General features: G+C 40.0%; 2 protein-coding genes across 2 annotated transcripts; one reads left to right on the top strand and one right to left on the bottom strand.

Annotated features, from left to right (window-relative positions):
- Positions 1-82: 82 nt before the first annotated feature.
- Positions 83-3,442, bottom strand: ckma (creatine kinase, muscle a). Its single transcript, XM_072374656.1, has 8 exons — positions 3,335-3,442; positions 2,037-2,244; positions 1,765-1,919; positions 1,508-1,640; positions 1,184-1,355; positions 959-1,082; positions 679-868; positions 83-563 (listed from the first exon to the last, which is right to left on the bottom strand). Exons 2-8 carry the CDS (start codon positions 2,227-2,229, stop codon positions 385-387), a joined length of 1,146 nt encoding a protein of 381 aa, XP_072230757.1. The 5' UTR covers positions 2,230-2,244; positions 3,335-3,442; the 3' UTR covers positions 83-384.
- An 8,475-nt stretch (positions 3,443-11,917) lies between these two features.
- On the top strand, positions 11,918-15,957 carry nccrp1 (P1, F-box associated domain containing). The gene is made up of 6 exons (XM_072375282.1): positions 11,918-12,105; positions 12,963-13,043; positions 13,905-14,001; positions 14,122-14,217; positions 15,326-15,464; positions 15,554-15,957. The coding sequence occupies exons 1-6, from the start codon at positions 11,964-11,966 to the stop codon at positions 15,698-15,700; spliced, it is 702 nt and encodes a 233-aa protein (XP_072231383.1). The 5' UTR covers positions 11,918-11,963; the 3' UTR covers positions 15,701-15,957.
- Positions 15,958-20,616: the final 4,659 nt, after the last annotated feature.

Here is a 20,616-nt window from a genome sequence, read left to right on the forward strand (position 1 = left end):
TTTCATAGCTTTGCCAAACAGTCTGGCGTAAGTGTTAATTCCTCAAGGTGTAACAAAAAAAGACCAAAATGACTCCAAAGCATTTTTATGGGGCCCTGTTTTTATTGAACAGTTTCATTAATTGTTACTTTTTATAACAAAAAGTGATGCCACATCTGTCAGGCAAGGCCAGCTCAGTGGAGGCTGATTCCAGGATGTTACCAACCAACACAGGAGAACGTGACAAAATGACATAGGACAGAGAGAAGAAAAAAAAGCTGGATGGAAGAAAAAGAGGTTAGCAGAGTCAAGAGTCTCTAGGTGAGCGGCTGTTTCCTCTGCACGCCCGTCAGCTGGCTCGATTGCACATGAATGGTCTCGAGAAAAACGGAGGATTGTCCCTCTTTACTTCTGAGCAGGGATCATGCTGTCGACATTCTCTCCCTTCTCAAGCTTCTTCTCCATCTCAACCATCAGCTTCACACCATCAACCACCAGCTGGACCTGCTGGACCTCGGAGGAGCCCAGACGGTCAGCGTTGGAGATGTCAAACACACCACCCACAGATGCAGTGTCCACACCACCTGAAAGGAATTGCAAGGGATGAGATGCTGATAGCACATCACATCCTCCCACACACAATTCTGTAGTCTCTCTATAGAAATCAGATGGCACAAACATGAGAGCATCTGTACATACCTGTGCCACGCTTCTGCAGACGCAGCCTTGTGAGGATCTCATCGAATTTGGGATGTGTGCTCAGCTTGGGCAGCTTGACGTGCACACCACCACGCAGGCCGGTACCCAGATTGGAGGGGCAGGTCAGGACGTAGCCGAGATGCTCGTTCCACATGAAGCCGTGGTTGTGCTTCTTGGAGATATCCTCAATCTAAGAGTTATGGAGGAAGAGTTAGAGGAGCACAACGTAACAATCCCCACAGTTTACCATGTGTAGGCGTAAGCATGTTTAATTGTGTACCTTCTGCAGGCCAACGCAGAAACGCCTGAAGACTTCCCTCATGTTGCCGCCCTTCTGCATGGAGATGACACGCAGGTGATCCTCCTCGTTCACCCAGACCAGGAAGGTCTTGTTGTCATTGTGCCTGAGAGCAGATGTGAACGTGGAATTTATTTAATGCTTTATGAAATAACAAATGAAAGTGTTTCCAAAGCGAGCTTACTGACAGTAATTGGTCACACTCACCAGATGCCTCTGCCGTCGGGCCAGTCACGGGCCATACCGGCGCAAGTCAGCAGGGGAGAGACGGGCTTGTCAAACAGGAAGTGATCATTGATCAGCTGCTCCTGCTCAGCGTCAGTCATGGATTTCAGGGGGTAGTATTTTCCCTTGAACTCACCATCCAGGCTGGTCAAAGCTACAAAGACATACTTACTGTTAGGAGATTTAAGGATGGTGAGAATTAAAAGCTTTTGGTTATTGGCCGTTGATGACTGATTTATCATTAAATGGATTTGGTTTCTACCAAACCCTTTGCATTTTTATGTACTCAAACTAAAAATAGCTTACCCTCAACGGCCAGCTTCTCAATAGCTCTGCGCTCGCCACGACTGTTGTGGGGGGGCAGGGTGTATCCCTTGATGCTGCGACCAGTACGGACACGGCTGGACAGAACATAGTTGGGGTCCAGGTCATCACCACCCTAATGACAAAGGGACAAAGTCTGAATACTACGTATCGTCTTACAAAGTTATGTTTTCGAACAGTTTTCACAGGTCAACTATTTTGCTTTCTTACTCTTTGTGGAAAAACTAAAAGTACTGTACCTTCAGGTTCTCGAAGTTGAGGTCAGTCTTGTGCTTGTCAGTGGGCTTGTATCCACCATGACGGTCGGAGATGACGGGGTCAAACAGATCCTTGAAGACCTCATAGGACTCCTCATCACCAGCGACGCAGCCAACAGTCATGATGAAGGGGTGACCTGAAGAGCAGGAGCAAGTATGAGAAGATGGAGGTATTACAAATAAAGAATAGCTATGTGATCATACTGGGAATGTTTAAACAGATTTATCTCATGTGAAGTGTCTCTGGAACGCACCGGGGTTGTCGACACCAGTCTGGATGACATCGTCCAGAGTGTAGCCACTGGGTGTCTGCTTGTCCCTCATCTTGCCATACAGCTCCTTGGTCAGGATCTTGGCCATATGGTTGTTGTGCTTGGACAGGTCTGGGAACTCCTCCTCAACTTTGTAGTTGAGTTTGAAGTTGTTGTGGGTGTTTCCGAAAGGCATGATTGCTTTCTAACACTGCAAAGATGAAACATGGAGATAAGAAATATGTCAGGATAAAATTTAAGATGCACCCTGGGATGATCATGAACTGTCCACTGTAATCTGGCACTGTGAAAGTAATGTGAACACCTGTCAAAAAAATCTTGATAATTTGGACGTGAAATATTCTGCAGAACAGCTGCAAAGTTTAAATCTACAGAGGAATCCTGGTAACAAGTGTCACTAAGTTTCCAAAGGCTCAGATGTCCCGCTGAAATAGAGTAGGGGAGGAACATATGTTTTCTGGGTATTTTTAGCAACAGCACATCTGACTACATATCTTTTGCGTCTTCAGCATACACAAGCAGCACTTAAACTGAAATAGTAGAGATGGGTTCAAACTTTTGATAACTCAAACTGCGTCTTTGCATTTACAAAATCCGACACAGAGTGCATCACTTAAAGTCGTCACCCTGCTAAACTCCTAATGAGCTAAGGTTTTCCACCAGTCTATCCTCCACAGTCCAAGATTAATTTTCCTGCAAAAAACTGTCTTGTTTAGATTTTATCTGAGAGGCTGATCGCATGAAGTATAAAAATCTTACGGATGCAATGACACACTTCTTCTGTCAAATGAAAAGTGATCCCTTTGAGTTGATCAGTTTAAAGGTTAATGCTCAAAAAGCCCACAAAAAGAATACTCTCAAATGGCTAAAAGAAATTGCATCCACGGTCTTCAGGCTGTCTCCCATATATGTATCAAATGGTAAAGCACCTGTACACATGAATCACATTTCCAAATGAGGGAAACTCTTTGCAGGAAAAAAAAAGATGCAGAGAATCAAAGTAAACATGTAATAGTAATACGCAGGACTCAGAAAAATCTTTAAAAAGTCGATGACTCCTCATAGAGAATGCATCTTAAGGATCCTAAAACACCTTTTCCTTTCTTTATGGACATTTTAGTTCAAAATCCTTCATTGCAGTAAACAGAAAGCTCTGTGAAATATTGTAATAATTTGTGACATTTTAAATGTTTGGATATTGTGCCAAAGCCATCCAAATCTCCCTGTCTTCTCCTTCAACAGTATCACAAAAAGAACAATTATATCTGATATTTCTTTACCTGCACACTAGACAAGAACAGAGGTAACAGTCCTGGGGATCAGATCCTGTTCACCACAGCCAAAATAGGGGTCACCCAACTCAGGAGGTCTCTGCTCCCTGTTTATATACTGGGCAAACACTCAGCCATTGGTTTGGCCATTTTAGTGCCTGCTGAGCCCTCATTGGCCAAAGTTTCTGTACTGATACTCCAAACAGTTTATGAAAGGGACGCCTTTGCATCGCTGTTGTCCAAGACGGTTACTGCAGCTGTACCCTCACGCCTCTCAACCACCCCTCACCCCACCTCCCTTAGGCCTATAGATAGTCCAGTTGGATGACGGAAGTATCTGAGGGGGTAGGAGTAGGGGTCATAGCAGTAATGGTGTTGGGGGGTAAGAGTGAATGGTGGGGGGTGTTAAAGTAAGTGAAAAAAAATTTGCTTCACTTTGCCAAGTACGCCATGAGGAACAGGGGTTCTTGTGTTAGGTGTGAGTGTTAGAAAGAGTTGGTTTCCTTTTCACTTCTCAAATCATAGCCGTTTATACAGCAAACGCTGTCCAGAAGGGCTGTTTATCCATCAGATGGTAGACACAGGTTTCCCTTGATGTGGGGAATGATAAGTAGTATATCCGATGTCATTTGAAGGAAACTTCCATCACAATGAGTGCTGCCATCAAATAGTTGTGCTTAAAAGCAAATGGCATGCTAACACACATTAGACGTAGTGTTGGCACTTGGTGTTCTAATTTGCATGCGGATGGTAGTATTTCATTCAAAAGTTTGCTGTGCCAAAGAGAAGCTGACATTGTTTTAATGTACATGTACATATTTATAACGTATGTTTGGTTAATATAGCTTAACAATTATGAGTTTTGGTAACTGTCATAAAACACCTGAAATCTGTTTGGATTAAATGAAATTTCTAATTTTCCCACCACTAATCCAACTTTTAAACAAAGCCTACATGTTGTTGATGGGGTTGAGGTCAGAACCTTTGGAAAGGCTTTCTAAGAGCTTAATGTTAACTGGCTTGATTGGTTCCACAACCAGCTTTGTCATTTGCAACCCATTTATGTTCAAATATCACCTCTCCAGCTGATGGTAGTTCTTGTTTTTGCAATCTACCAGCAAAACTGGTAGCAAATCAGGCTGAGAACATAATGCTGCCATTATCTTGGCTTTCAATGCCTCTACTCCACTCCTGCAAACATACATATGATTAATGGGACCAAATCCCTCGATCTTTGTGTCGCCTGTCCATAGAACCCTCCTCTAAGATTTTTCTTTCTTTCATCCATGTATTAAATTTCAAAATGTAAGCTTGAAGGTGTCACTTTTGCAGCAGGGCCGTCTTCCTTGGCAGCCTCTGCGTCCATGGCAGTGTAAATCCCACTTCACTCTGCTGTTTCAGCAGATTCTGGTTCCAGCACCCTTGATGGTTATTGGATAGTTTCTGACGATTCAAACTTACTTCCTCATTACTGAGGGTGACAGTTTTGGTCTTTTTCCAGACCTTGTCAAAGTGGTTACACCTCCAGATAACTTGTTTGTATAGATGGCTGTTTAAACGTATGTTTTAGAGTTGCTCTGTTGTCTTTAGACTTTTAATTGGTAGTGTTCATTGATCATTACAGTGAGTGCTGTCAAACAAAAACCTCTTTATGTAACAGGACGTGAAGATACCTTGGCCTTTGACAAGTGAAAAGATACTTTGGGACTTTCAGCATCCTAAATTAATAATGATTCTGTATATTTCTGACCCTGCATATATAATTTTGACCCTGTGCTGAAATCATAAAATTCAACCTGAGAATTTAAATTCACTTCAATTGACTACAGTCAATTAGAAGTTTACTGACAACTACAAATCATTATTTGTTATTTTGCTGCAGAAAATAGACTTACATTTTCAATTATTAAAGACTTTTACCGCCCTAACTCAGACAAACTTTCAAATCATAATAGTAAATTTGATTCAGCTTTTTTGTTCATATGGTCTTCCCAAATTTTCTGGCCTAGTTATGTCACAACCCCTGTATCAGGAACGCTACTCTTGTTCGCCTGCAGTCAAAGAAAAATTGAAATGCAATTACCGGTATTGTAACTTAATCTAAATCTAGTTACACTCTAGTTGCAGTTGCCTTGAAATTACTATCACAAAGTATTGGATATTTGTGAAGAGAATTTTTTTTTTTTTTAAGTTTATCAGCAATTAAACATGGGAGCTGTAAGAGTATTCAAACCGGCACTGTTCCAAGCATGGGGCATCCCAGCATGCAGCCCTGTCGTGGGGTGTCCCCCAATGTCCAAGAGACAGCTGCCTGGTTCACACCTGCTCCTTCCTAACAGTCCCTGTTATAACCACCCCTGTGTGTAACCCCAGCCCACAGAGCTTACTTCCCCCCTCCCACTTATCCAGTTCAATGCTACCAGATGCTACATACCTCACACTCACTGCCCTTTATGTTCCACTCTTTATTTTCTCCAACTCTGCTTCTGTATTGTTTAATTTTTGCTCCTTTTTAAAAAAAAATTATTTTTTTAACTTTTTTACTGCCACTGTCCAGGTATGCAGGCGATAGGGGCGTCTGCTGGTGCCCTTGCCCTGAAACCACTTCTCATATTACCCAGCAGACATGCCTGTCCTACCCAAAGTCAGAGATTACCAAATAAGAACGGGTTTCGGCTCACTCTATGCACCAATCTTCCCCTTTACCTCTTGCAACACCCAATATATGTTTGGTGCATTACAGATTCCTTGGTGGGGTTTTTTTATAGGAGGAAAAATTGGGTTTCATTTTCAGAGTAGAGTAGTATCGCCTGCAAATTAGACACCATACACAGTGGCTAACTGCTGACATTTCGCTCCCAGCAACTGAATAATGCCAGTCTAGAACAGTTATGTAACTAGGTGGTGATATGAATCATGCTCCTTGAACTGATGGTGGCAATGGAGTTCTTCCAACTTCACAAGAGTCTGGAACACCGATCAGGCCACAGAAATAGTCACCCAGTTACTGAGCTTGTATGATATAATGACATGTGTTGAGTTTTATGATAGTTTTGAGTAAAATATTTGGCATCTAGTGAAGTGATTTGGTCACGGCACGCACAGACAAAGTGTTTCTTGAATCTCAGCGTCTTCTTATCCCGCTGAGGATGTCAGAGAGAGTGAGAGTGAACAGTTCGTAGTTCGGAGCCTTGCAGGACACTTTCTTGAAGCAGTGTGACTCTTTGAAAGGAATCCATGCCAACTGCACTGACCTGTGTCAGAATAGCATGGTGTCAAGCTGCAGCTGTGTCCACTGCAGCACTTAAGTATTAGGTGAGAGCAAATTGCACGTGGTTTAAGAATGGGGAAAATATAGCCTTTTGATACCGCTGCCAAAAGTAGGGATTCCTTCCTTTTTTTCCTTAGAAATTCTTTTAAATGAAATATGATTGGAAAAATTGCGTTTGTGCTCAGCAACTTAATACAATGATGTACCAAGGCTCTATAAATAATACTATTATGGCCGACTATATTTAAAGCTGTCACAGTCCATCAAGCACCTGTCTGAAGGGAGCCATCCTGGAGGTGCACATCATGCAAAGGGGAGAATATTTGCTTTCTTTCACGAAAACACCACAATTTTTCCAAATGTTGGTGTTTAGGCAGAAATAAAATAATGTGTTTTATCCTCTGACTGTTTAAAGTCTTAAAACTCAACAGCCTTAAAGAAAACCAATGTGTTTTGAAGGAGGACGTCACCGTTTTGAATATTTTGTGAGATTTTTTTGTTTTGTGGGCCTGAAGTTGTAAATTTGTTGCAGTGCTCGATGGAGTATCAGTGCTTAGTCTTACTCTACTGGAACTTATGTTACATATCATGGTCAGGGGGAGGCTATAATTATACCAGGCCTGTCTGGTCCATCTGCACCCTGACAAGCAGCAACCCCCGCCCACCTAGGACCCTTATTCAATTTCATTGAGTCAGTTTTCTGTTCATTTCAGCCTGGACCTAGCTTTGCCTAAACACTCCCAGGAAACTCTTCCAGACTCATTGCTGGTAAAGAAACAGTGGATGAAGTGAGATTATGGATGAGGCAATTGTCCTCCACCTCATCCCTTCACAGCATTAACAAATGAGTCATGCAGGTGTTGTTGCTATGCAAATAGGTGTGACTCTCTCAATAGGATTAACTGGACCAAAACACATGAATGCAAAGCGCTCTGATGGGAAAATGTTCATTTAAGCGTTGCAAATGTGTGTCAGTTCATCTGAATGAATAAAGGGTCAACATTCCAGAGGCTTCGAGTACATTATGTGTCCACGGATCATTGCACACATGATGTAACCACAAATGACAATCTGTAATGTGTGATATGACATGCATCTACACCTGGCTCGGAGGCAAAACCTTGGGGGGGAAATATATTTATAGTGTGTAAGTCGCACAGCTAGGTATATTACATAGGTTTGTTTTTCATAAGGTCTCCAGGAGTGATTCTGTTTGTCCTCACCCTTCAAAGGGTGTTTTAATTTTGTGATTAGCATCCTTTGTGAAATATCACTGCTTGGTTTAATGTTTTGGTCGCATCAGAATTTGGGGTTTAATTTGCAATATAATCATCACAATTACTTTTATGTGAAGTTTGACTCCCAAATTCACACAATTTGCCAATCCTTAATTGGCATGAGAGTGTGACCTTTGAGGGGACAAAGAACAGTAATATTGTACTTAAAGTACTCAATTTTTTTATGCTTTGATTTTTCTCTGTAGTTCACAACATTGGCAATAAAAGATTCACTGGTGAAATACATAAAGTCAAGCCAAAAAAGGAAAAATAAAACAAAGTGGTGAATCCTGGCTGCCGTCAAGCTTTGTGTTGGGTTGAGTTAAGCACACTACCAAATGTTTTGCCAAAGAGTTATTTTTTCAGACTTCCTCTAAAGTCACAGGATATGCTGTCTTCACAAGCTGATGTGTAAAAGCAGCATGCCCCTTTAGCCAGAGTTAACAACACAATATTAGAGGGGATCTAAGCACAACTAATGTCCATGTCAGTGATCTTTAAAGAGCAAATCTGTTTGTTCAACTTACTCACCACCTGAAGAGATTAACTAATGAATTATCAGGCAGCCAGAGTTCACCTCTGACACACAGTGCTAAGTAAACCCACAATGCACTGGGGCTCAAGGGTAAATTGCACGAGTCAACTGTATTACAGACCTGACCAGGTGTGCAACTTATCACACCCTGCATGTCTCTTTCACAACGCCGCATGTCTGACGGGTCACCATTTCCAGCATGTTTTCCTTGAAACGCAAATTCCCTTCATATTTGTTATTTGACGCTTAAACTCTAAATTTTGATTACTTGAAGCCTTAAATGTATCTATTAATTCCCGAAGATCATTTACAAATGACTCCATGTACCTCTGAACATCCTAAACATCCTAACGCCTGTTTTGTCTTCGAGGAGTACAAGTGTGTTTTGGAACCACATTACTGCACGGAGCGTTGCCCTGCAGCAGCTCACTGCCGACTGAGCATATGCTGCCCTCTGTTGCATCTCTGGCTCTCTGCCAGCTGCAAACCCTACTTGCTCTGAGTCATTCTTGTGTCACCATCAGCTGAAGTATGCTGCTTTCAGCTGATGTCCAGCATCCATCTGGCTTCTCTGTATTTAAAGCATCTACAGCATCCAAGAAAATACACGGGCACTAATTGTTTTTCTGTTGTGCGATATGGATGTGCCACCGTGTTATGAGAAAAGCACGGTTTTCTGGTAATTGTGCATTTATTTAACAGTTTAAATGCAGAATGAAAGATTAAATGAAAAATGTAATGATAAATTAACTTAATTTGTCAGCAGATTTCACAACCAAGTCAGAAGATGTTCCATAAAGAGCTAAATGCAGTTACACCAGTTACACGCAAGTAAATTTATTTCAGGTGGTTATTCAAGAAGGGTCCTTAAGCCTTTAATAACCACACTGAGAAAAAAAAAGCAAATGAAAAATGTGTCCTTTTTTTATGGTAAAAGTATCAAAATTAGTAAAAGTAACGACTTGTGCTCTCTTTTAGCCTGACATACTTAAACCGAGTGTTAGAAGTGGTTTAGGTTTAATGTTTTCTATGAGATACAGTGTATTCACCAAAAGATATGCGCGATCAAATGGTACAGCAGGAAACTAAAGGGTTAAAAGCATTTTCGCAGTGTATGGGCATTATTTTCTGAAAATCCATTTGTCTGCTGCTCTTGTTGCTTTAATGCCAACTGTGGATTTATTTGTTCCAACAAACCCCTGATATTTAGGTGAATTTCACCTGAATGCCATCTGAATGTTGCTTCCGTGGAAGGATGCAGCTCAAGGGCATCTGACCTTTTGTACAAATGTAACCTGATCATGCTCACTAATCTTCCTTGGCTTGATTGCGGGCCTAAAAATAGGGCAGAATCTGAACTATTTCCCCTATGCTGTACACGTCAAAAGCTCTGGTGATTTGGGTTTTTTCAGCTTTTATATTTATTTGAACAGTTTTTACTGTTCCACTTTGTTTTGTAAAGCACTTTGTAACAACGCTTCTGTATCTCAAAATGAGTCCATTTTGAATGGCTGCATTTGAAAATTCTCCAAATTCCACGAACTGACTCAGCCAAGGAGAATATACTGTCATTAAACTTTTTGTAAAACAGAACATGAGTGTACACCACAGCAGCAGCCCTGTTAACAAAAATGAAAGGTGGTGATTATTTCCCCAATAAAACTAACATGCAGCCATACATTTCCACCTAATCTTGATATATTTAAACACAAGATGGAGTCTTGGTATATGTATCATCTGATTATGACATCTGCAGCTTTGAAAATCCTGTGTCGCAGTAATATTTTTTTTATTATTTTAGTTATTGCCTTCGTGAGATTCCTTGGCAAGTCTGTAAATAACTCGCTTCGCTTATTCTGTCTTATTTTGTGTCGCACATGTTTGTGAAACATCCTGAGACATCATCATCCTCACCCAATTCTTTACAAATGTCGCCATCTTGTGGGCGCCAGTGGATTCAGCAGGTTCAACGCGCAATTAGCCGTTAACTTAAAGCATACATGTCCATGTGCCATGTGCTGCAAAAATGATTTGAACAACGCAATGACTCCTCGGCAGCTCCAGGGACTGAGTTCCTCTACACGTTTTACCAGAATAAGATTTGTAAATGTAAAACTCGGAAATATTTGGTATTATTATAGATTATTATTAATATTGGGCGGCCGTGGCTCAGTGGTTGGAGTGGTCGTCCAATAACCGGAATGTTGGCGGGTCCCACTCTCACCGCTCAAAAGATTGGTGAACTGACAGCTGGAGGGGTAGCAGCAAAGCACCATACCCCCATGCTCCCCGGTGTATATGGCATCTGTCTCCATGAGTGTGACCCTGTGCATGTGTGTGTTCAACAGGTGTCAACCTGGGTGGGTTAAAAGCGGAGGAGTAATTTCGTGTATTTACATGTATCTACATGACATAAAAGTCTTAATCTTAATCTTGATATTAAACATGTTAGGATGTGAAGTTCTGCCTTGCCAATGTCCATTAATCAACGTATCTGTAAAGGTCAGAGGCAAATGTTGTGCAACCATAGTGATAGTACAGGGACGCTTATCTTTGGAAAGATGCAATAAAAGCCTCTACTTACTATTAAAACTAGAAAGTAAGGGATTTTTTTATTTTCTTTCTTTTTTTTTAACAGTGATGCTTCATATAAATCAAGTGTTTCATAGCAAAATTATAGGAATTACAAAACATTTCAACATGATTGGTGCATCGGGTGATTAGTAACATATTTCTAATATTGTTCCATCCTCTCTGACCTCTCCCTGCTGCCCACCTAAAGGCTTACAGTAGAGTTGATGGAATATTTCTTTGTGGTCTTCCTCATCTTTATAAGTGGCGTCCTGAAGGAATGTTCAGTCACTCCTGACAGACCTCAGCCCTCCACTCTGCCTCAATTCGATAAATTTATAAGCCAAAATGTAGGACTAAAGCGCATTTGTCCCTGCTGTCGTTGGGCTTTTAACCAACTTGAAGTGTTTTGGGTTTTTTTTTTGATAGTTTCTTTTTTTATTCTGTTGTTTTATCATTTAATTAGCCAGCGTTTATTGGCACCGAATGCTGGTTTGTATTTTATGTATTACTGCTGCCTGACCAAAAACGTTCGTTCTGCATCGCACCCGCATGTCCTGAGTACTCTGGGACTTCTGGGAGGAATCCAGAAACATCCAAACCAGATGCAGGAACCACTGACCGGCTGCTTTCCATGTGATGAACCTGCACTTCGCCTCTGAGCTCATCATTAAAGGGGCGATGGAATCAGACTTTAAATTTGTTCAAGTTTTAGATGGCAACTTGCTTTTAAAAGGATTTTTAAATGACATTATTCCATTTGTGGACTCATGGAGTCATATTGATGAGAAATAATCATAACAATAATCCTGTATTGCCTCAGTTATTGTAAACTTCACTTAACTGCGGTGACTTTAAGAGGGAAGGGAGCTCCATGAATTACTCTGCTTACATTGCAACACAGGGGTGTGGCGTACACTTAAAACATCGGCAGGCTTCCTGGTTGAATCAGACTAAGGAAATCAAACAGCATTTGCGCGCACCATGTCTGCAGCTGAGTTGAAGAAGAAGTGCGAGACTGAGTGGGGTCTTCAGGGCGCACCGATGCCCGACAGCGTGGACTGGAAGTCCGTGTGTGAAGCCAAGCCGCTGGGGAGAAACTTACTGAAGAACCCTGCGCCCCTCGGTAACACATGGCAACAGTGACATCTGTTGCTTCTATTCACTATTAATCATAAATACTAAACTTCTTTGTTTCAATACCAGCAATTATTAAGACATCCCGGGTGTTGGTCGTGGGAATAACTGCTTTTCAGCTGTAGTCGCTGAATAGCAGGTGAGTCACTTTACTACAGGCTGTGCGCAGTTCTAACCGCGAACTGGACCGAATACAAATCCTCACTTAAAGAGAGGTGTGAGGCAGGAGAAAAAACCCCACTGTCGATCAATTCTTACCTGCAATATATCTTTATGCTTTTAGTGCTGATGTAAGTTCTGTGAAAGTAGTGCCATGGTGCTAAAATACTTATTTTGTCCATTTAAAAGATAATGTGGCATTGACTCAGGACATGATGTCACAGAGTTTATTACCAAAAGTCCTCTTGGGCACTTGCTTTGGCTGTAACGCCTGCATTTGTACTGAGATGAAGCTGAAACAAAGTAGAAAGCATGGTGGGGCTGTAGCTCAGGATGCAGACCAGGAGTTTAAGGTTGGTTTTGATACCCAACGTCTTTATTTAACATGTCAAAGTTCCAGTGAAAGAAAACTCCACATTGCCCACCAATGTGAGTTTGGGTCCGCTGAATGACTGTAAGGTAAAAATGTTAAACAGAGGTAATTTTTTATGATCTAAAAAGCCATTGTTTTTACAAGCATTGGAAGCACGAGGACCCACCTGTGACACTGAATACAGGCTTATTTAAAGCTGAGGTGTGTGTCTAAAGTTGTGGTTGCGTGATCCTGACCAAAGCTTTAGACGGTGTGTTTTCACACACCCAGTAACTGGCAAAAGTATGCATTAGTTTGTCCTATTCCCTAAACAGGGTTGAATAAGGATGTTCCTCTGCCTGAGCCTGAGCTGCCTGAAGTACCGGGAGGTGGACCTCCACGTTTTCAGCCTGATGGTAAGCGATGGAAGTGATCAGCACGTTTTGATTAAAGACTAAAAAATACACTTTTTTTCAAATGGCGTCCTTTAAGATATTTGTCATTTACCTTGAGTGCCTATTTTTCAGTCAACTTTTTATTTTAACTAGCTACATTTCAATAGAAATGTCTGTATTTTTTACTCGTGTTTTCAGAGGAGGAAGACTCATTTCTTCAGTTGGAATTTAGAAGATGGGGAATAATCTATGATCTTTTATTTCATATCATTGTGTGCCTTTCCAATAATAGGTCTGACTTCAAGCTACATGGATGGGACCCTAACTTTTAGAAGTGTTCACCCTTGTTGTATTAATCAGCATATAACAGAAGTAACGACAGGTAGCAACATAACCAAACAAACAAGGGTGATACTTGTGTGTAATGTTCATGAATCAGCGACATGGTGGAAATTGAAGCAGACAAAACTGCAGACAAAGCAGATTCAGAGCAGCAAGTTATTTGTCATGGCCTTGTTTAAACTTGTCAACTCTAAGAATGTATTGAGTCAGTTTTATTCTTTTCAGTATATTATTCTTGATTAAATAAAAAAAAAAAAAAGAAAGTTTGATATTGTTCAAATTGCATGGTGTTAGGTCCAGTTAGCTTTGCATTGAAACAGCTGGTCCAAGTTTCCCTTAAAGGGCTTCCTTTTTTTTTTAAACTTTTTATATTTATAGGACATTTCAAAGCCTTTTTCTCAAGTGCATGAGTTTAATCAATACGTCTCCTTTTATCAGAGTCTTTAATTGTATATAAAAGCATAGATACCTGTAATTCAGTATAGTCAGTGTGTACTTTTGCAACCTCTGGTATAGTCTTGCTAATCTTTTAATTCTTAGGTGACTTTACTAGCTGGACCACGAGCACAGAAGTCCTGCCCTATGATTCCAGTGGCATCCCAGCAGGTGCTGTGATTTGTGCATTACCTCAGTATAGGTAGGTGTTACTGGAGATCAACCCTGGTTTTAAAAGAGATTATCTGTAAATTCTTATTTGATAACAGCATGTGTACCAGCAGGGTCAGATTTAGACTCTTGCCTGCTCTCTTGTACTTAGCTGGTTCACCTTGGAGCAGGTTGTGGACCTGAAGGCGGAGGGACTGTGGGACGAGCTGCTGGATGATTTTCAGCCTGAAATCCTCATTCAAGACTGGTGGGTTACTGAGCGCGCACATCCTCCCACTCCACCGTTGCAAATCACTTCATAAATATACTCATCTAAACTCAAATGGGTCTCGGTGCTCCATGCATGCTCCATAGTTACATATTTTTGCATCTTCTTGTAAAAACAGTTAAGTTCATGTATATATTAATACAGCTGAATTCCCTTTAAAACTGCTGTCATTCACATATATTATTGTTTCTTTTGTCAGAGGCTGAAATTGTGACTGTAAAGCAGACTATTTAAACAAGGTGTCACTTCATTTAAAGCATTTCCAGTCTGTCGCTAATAAAATCCTGATTTTATAACCACAGCATCAGCTGACTGAGTCACCATTTAAGTAACTTAAAGAAAACAACTGTGCAGTGCATTGCGCTGTAATTACATATCTCCCACAGCGAAAGTTCCAGAATGTGTTGGATGTTTTTGTCACACAGTCCCCAGCATCCTGGCATCTGACCTCCTTCTTTTAATAACACGATTCCACTCCCCTGCATGTATACCAGGAGCTGTGGACTGTGGTCCAGTTAAACACCCCAGCTGACCTGCAACTGTAGCTCGACATAACTCTGCATGTAACTGCTGAATGCACAGTACATGTTTCACAGTTGTGTATCATATGGGTATAAATTTACGGGTTTGTTGGCGATTATTCACAAAATAATCTTGTCTTCCATTTCAACTGAGAAACTGAGGTTCTACTGAAATGCCGTCTGAAGTCTGCTGTCCATGGAAAAGTTGATGGAATCTGAAATTAGTATTTTGATAAGCCAGCATCTTCATAAAAATAACTTGTTATTCCAGATAACTAAGGCAGCAGTTATTTATTTATGGAATGGAAAAAAGAAGCAAAACTTGTACTAATGGTCTGCAAACCATCTTAGCAGCGTTTAAGCAACTGCTGATCAGATTTTGACCCGATTTAGTTCATGTTATTTAGGGTGCCTTGGCTAAAAATGTGCCATATATGGCACTCATATGTGGTCAAATATTTTTTTTAAATGTGACTGTTTTGCCTTAAAATAACACCAAAATTCCTTTTGAAAACATCACGGAGGCTATCGGGCAATAACAAGTAACTTGTGTTTCGTTTTGTCAGGTACGAGGAGAGTCAGCTGCACAAGTCCATCTACCAGCTGCATGTGAAGTTACTGGGTACTGACAAAAGCACAGTGATCTCCGAGCACGCTGTCAACCCCAAGGAGGAACTGAGCACCTACTCTCATAACTGGAAGGAGGTGAGTCACTGAGTCTGACACTGTCACTGGTGCAATGATCTGCCTGTATCCTGCCTGTTTTCACTGTACACATGTGTGTTGGCCTGCAGGTGTCACACGTGTTCTCTGGCTATGGACCTGGGGTGAGATATGTCCACTTCTTGCACCGACTGAAGAACAGCTTCCTCAATGACTTCTTTCCCACGTTGTTCACAGGCAGCTCAGTAATTATAAGACCAGTCAAAAGCAGTTCATAGGCTGAATCCTGCAATTCAGACATGGTTGTTAAGCCAATTAACCTAACCAGTTATTCGCTTTCAGACTGTGTATTAAAAGAAGAAACATAACTGAATGTATGATTGATTTAATTTGCTATGTTTTGGGGGTTGATTCTAAATTAAATTAAAGTAATGGTGCATTAGCTTTAATTAGGTTGTAATGAATCAAGATTTGCTGTTCAAAAGAACTGATACACTGCTGTGGTGCCGCAATAAAACATAGCATACATTTTTTGTTTCGGAAGTTGATGATTTCTTTGATGAAATAGGTTTGAATATATTCCCACTAACTGTGAATTCAATATATTGGGTAGTTCTCTTTCATAAAGTATGAATCCGGCCAAAAAAAAGGAAAGTTTAGCAGCACAGCTTTGGTCTAAATAATTTTTTTGGAGAGGTAAAACACAATCAGGACATGAAAACATAAATTCTGAAGGAAACATTGCATTATCTTCAAATTTGATGTTCCAGACATTAGAGCTTCGATTGGTCGAAATAGCCTCCTTTAGCTTTATCGCAGCTCTGCAGACTCTGGCCACTCTGGATGTGAGTTCTTCAAGGTAACTTCCATAATCTCTGTACAGTTTGGAGGCATTCACAGTGCAGTTGTGCATTCATTTCCTACACAGTTTGAACCCTTTGAGTTGAGGTTGGGTGGCTGCGATGGCCATGTTTCATACAGTACACACACAGCCGAACGGTGTACTTTGGCTCATTGACTTGCCAGCCAAGCCTCACAGTTCAAAAGTTAAGAATTATCACTATAAAGGCTTAAAAATTGTGAAATCACCACTTTTTATGTCGCTCATTGTTAGGTATGGGACAGGGTTCACGTGACACATTTGCAAACCCCAATCATGTATTTATACATTTCTAAATCTAAACCAGTCGTGATTGACGCTGAAGCAGAAAAGTGAAAGAACTTTTAAAGATATCGGAACAGGCTGAAACTTAAATCTGTTACGTAACAGTCTGCAGAGTAACACCAACAGTCACCCTCTCTTACTTCCTAACAAGAGTTTGTGTGGATCTTAAAAGTGGCAAACATGAATTTTGTGACCGTTTTAAATTACAATAATGGGTCAATTAATGGATCTTTTAAAAGGCTTATTTGAAAAAGGACTTTCAAATTTGGTTGTTCCCTTTTAGATGAAAGAAAAAAAAACTTTCACTGTCATCAAGACCAAAGATTATTAGTAAAGTTTTATACTGTTCCAGTAAGTCTGAAGAAGCTTATAAAGAAAAAGAACAAACGTATTATCCTATTGATAAATATGAAAATAAGAGAGATTTCATTGATCATTGTGTTAAAGTGAAAGCACATAGCTTTGTATTTATTTTAGATAACATTTTAATCAATTAAATCAGATTACTAAGACTACTTGTACTATTACAGCTACTACTGTTACTGTCAAGAATGATAAAAAATAATAATAGTGATAACTGTAATAAGGCCATGTATTGCTACAACGAGGTGTGCAGTCTAAGAGTAAAGTCTCCCTGGTCGGATCAGATTTAGTTCAAGATCACAAAGCATTTTCATGTCTACTGCTGAATGGAGGAAGAGATGTGAGACTGAGTGGGGTCTACAGGGCGCGCCAATGCCCAACAGTGTGGACTGGAAGTCCGTGTGTGAAACCAAGCCACAGGGAAGAAACTTACTGAAGAACCCATTGCTCCGCAGTAACACATTACTGCTGCAAATATGACTCATGTTTCTGTTCAGTAATGATTCATCATATTCTAATGTCATAATTCAGTGACTGAGGAATTCTACAGTTTATAGTTTAATGCTAGTTTCACTGTTTAATTTAGATTCTACAAATAAGTAAGACTGACCCTGAAATAGTGTTTTCGTACCAGTAATTCAAGAGAAAATATCCTGCATGCTGTTCATGTTCATGACTGCTTTACCACAGCCACGTCGGTAAAAACTGAGCCAGTTAAGCACGGCCTTCCTATAAAGAGCACCTTTGTGGAATAGAGTGTGAAAATCTTGCGAATGAGGAAGTATAAAAAGAAAATGTAGAAATATGTTGAAGTCTGGGTTGTTAATATATTGAGTACTGTTGTGTGTTCTTACCACCTTTTCTAAAACTCATATAGAAACAATTCATATAGGACAACAATGACCCATGATGTGATGACACTGATTTTATGACTAAAAATCAATCATTTACATTTTGTTGCTTGGGTCCTCGATGTACATAACAGACTTTTTGTCTGTAACACCTACATTTACATTGTAAGGCAAAAACAAGGTGGTGAGGAATAAGTAAAACAGTGGTAAGTCTTCTAAAGTAGAATGGCTTGTTTCTGTTTTTAGGAATCTAACTTCAAAGGCATCTATGACACTGACTAATTGTTCAGCTAAAGCTGAGGTGTGTCTCTGTTGTTGTGAACATATTATCCTGACTAATGCTCAAAAAGTTTGTGTTTTTAAACACACCCAATGACTGACAGAAAGATATGGGTTGTTTTTTTTTTTGCTTTGCGGTGTTTGCACAGTTGTCACAAAAGCAGTTTGTCGTGTTCCCTGCACAGGCTTGAGTAAGGATGCCCCTCCACCTAAACCAAATCTCACATTTGGACCTCCTCCAGGTGGTCAGCCCGATGGGGAGAGACAGAAAGACTCTGCATGTTTTGTTAAAAACTGAAAGAAAAAAAAGAGTTTTGTATAGAGTAAGTAATCACTTCATTCTTAGGAGACATTAGGGTCAGATTTAGACTCTTGACTGCTCTCTTGTCCTAAACTGGTTCACCTTGGAGCAAGTTGGGGACCTGAAAGCAGAGGGACTGTGGGACGAGCTGCTGGATGATTTTCAGCCTGAAATCCTCATTGAACCCTACTGAGCAATCCCATCCGCCTCTCACCCTCCAACCCCTGCAAAAACAATTTGTGTTGCCACTTATTACTCTGACCGTATTACATTAATATGCAGACATGCTGGCGACACAATGTGCAGTATGTGCTTCTCATTTCTATGTCATATTTGCTTACATTGACAGGTTTTCTGCTTTCAGTTTGTGTGTCTGTTGACAATATTCAGAAAATAATAAGGAACTTAATTATTCACTGTATTCTTAAGTGGGGAAACTTGTTCATAGATGTTCATAAACTATGAGAACATGAAATGTTCAAACTAGAGGAATTAATATAGTGCTGTTTGAGGGATTAGAGATCACAGAAGTTCATCTTTTGCATGCGCCGTTGTCCATAAAGCACTACAATTCCTCCTAATTCCTTGAATTGCTTAGTGACATTAGGAATTGTAGAGGACAGGAGAACTGAGTGTCCATCTTTCTTTTGGAATGTGATGCAGGCTTGAACTGTAGGTCTAGTTGTAAATTAACAAATAAACTGAAGTTAACATAAAATAAAATGTGAAAATCTTGGGTTCGTCCTGTCTATACTGAGATAAAAGTAAAAAGAAAACAGAATTACAGCCTTGTGGTTGTATGCTTTTGCCAACCACATGTTGCAGTTGTATCCGTTCAGACCCATCTAACACATGTAGAGAAAAATCTGAAGTAATTCATGGGCACAGATTTGTCAGAAATGGATTACTCTTTGAACATTTTAACCAAATCTCAAGAAATTCCCTCAAGGCATTCAAGAGACATCTCATTCAAGAAATGGTTAACAGGTCAAACGCATAAAATATCTTGTCTGACATGAAGGTATAAAAAATTACATAAATATTATCAGAAATACAAAATACTGAGCACCTCATGGGGAGCACTATAAGTGAAAGCTAATTTGAGCTAAACTTAATCAACATCAACTACAAGCTGTAACAAATGATTGAAACATGTCCTTTTTTAAAAAAACGAACATCTTGGTTAATTAATCTAACATCCTGAAGGTCTGAGAGGATTTCACTCTTCACTTTGAGAGTTAAGCATGAAAATGTTTCAGTCACGAGCTCCTTCTTAAATCCTGTATCTGTGTCTGCCGTTGAACTTCAGTTAAATGACACTTATTTGTTGCAAACATCAGAGAACAAAACAGAAACAACAGTGAGTTTAATACGAGTACAACATTTGTAACAATAGTTAATATGAGCACAGGCAGTCTGCAGACCAACTGTACCAAAACTAACGGGAACTGATTCATATGAAACCTCAGCAGCTCCTCTTGAGATGGACCTAACTCATAAATCGTGAATCCGTCATACGCTCAGATCCGGAAAGGACAGCTCGCCTTCTCCGAAGACATTTTTTAATCTAATAGTTCAGTTCATGGACAACATCTAAGCAGTATTTATTTACATTCAGTCACTCGTAAGTAAAACAAGTCTCCGCTCTGTTATCAGATCAAATAGATTTATATCGCGTGTTAATAGCATTTTATTTTGAAAGGTATTACCAGAAGTGTCAGTCATTTGTAATATTTCTAGATATATTTTCTGTAGATAACATTTGTGGCCACTACAGGGCAGAAACGCCCTGCTCACAGTATTAAGACTGAGTCTGTAGAATGCAGCCGGTTGCCTTCATCATATGAACAATGATATGAACATATGACTTTGTAATAGATTTCACCCCATTTCAGACACAATGGGACAACAATGCTTTCAGTAAATCATTCAAACTGACAAAGTACAACAATCTTGTTGAGAAGTTTCATCCTTAAATGTTTTTATCAGTTACTGTGCAGGTGCTACTTTCCATCTTTTCATTGTAGTAAGATCTGTTCCCTCTCTGACAGAAAGCCCAAGCTCTGATCAATCGATCTATCTATCTAACTGTCTGTCTGTCTGTCTGTCTATCTATCTATCTATCTATCTATCTATCTATCTATCTATCTATCTATCTATCTATCTATCTATCTATCTATCTATCTATCTATCTATCTATCTATCTATCTATCTATCTATCTATCTATCTATCTA

This window comes from Leuresthes tenuis, unplaced genomic scaffold, assembly GCF_036924035.1.
Source record: "Leuresthes tenuis unplaced genomic scaffold, fLeuTen1.0.hap1 SCAF_21, whole genome shotgun sequence".
Taxonomy (NCBI): Eukaryota; Metazoa; Chordata; class Actinopteri; order Atheriniformes; family Atherinopsidae; genus Leuresthes; species Leuresthes tenuis.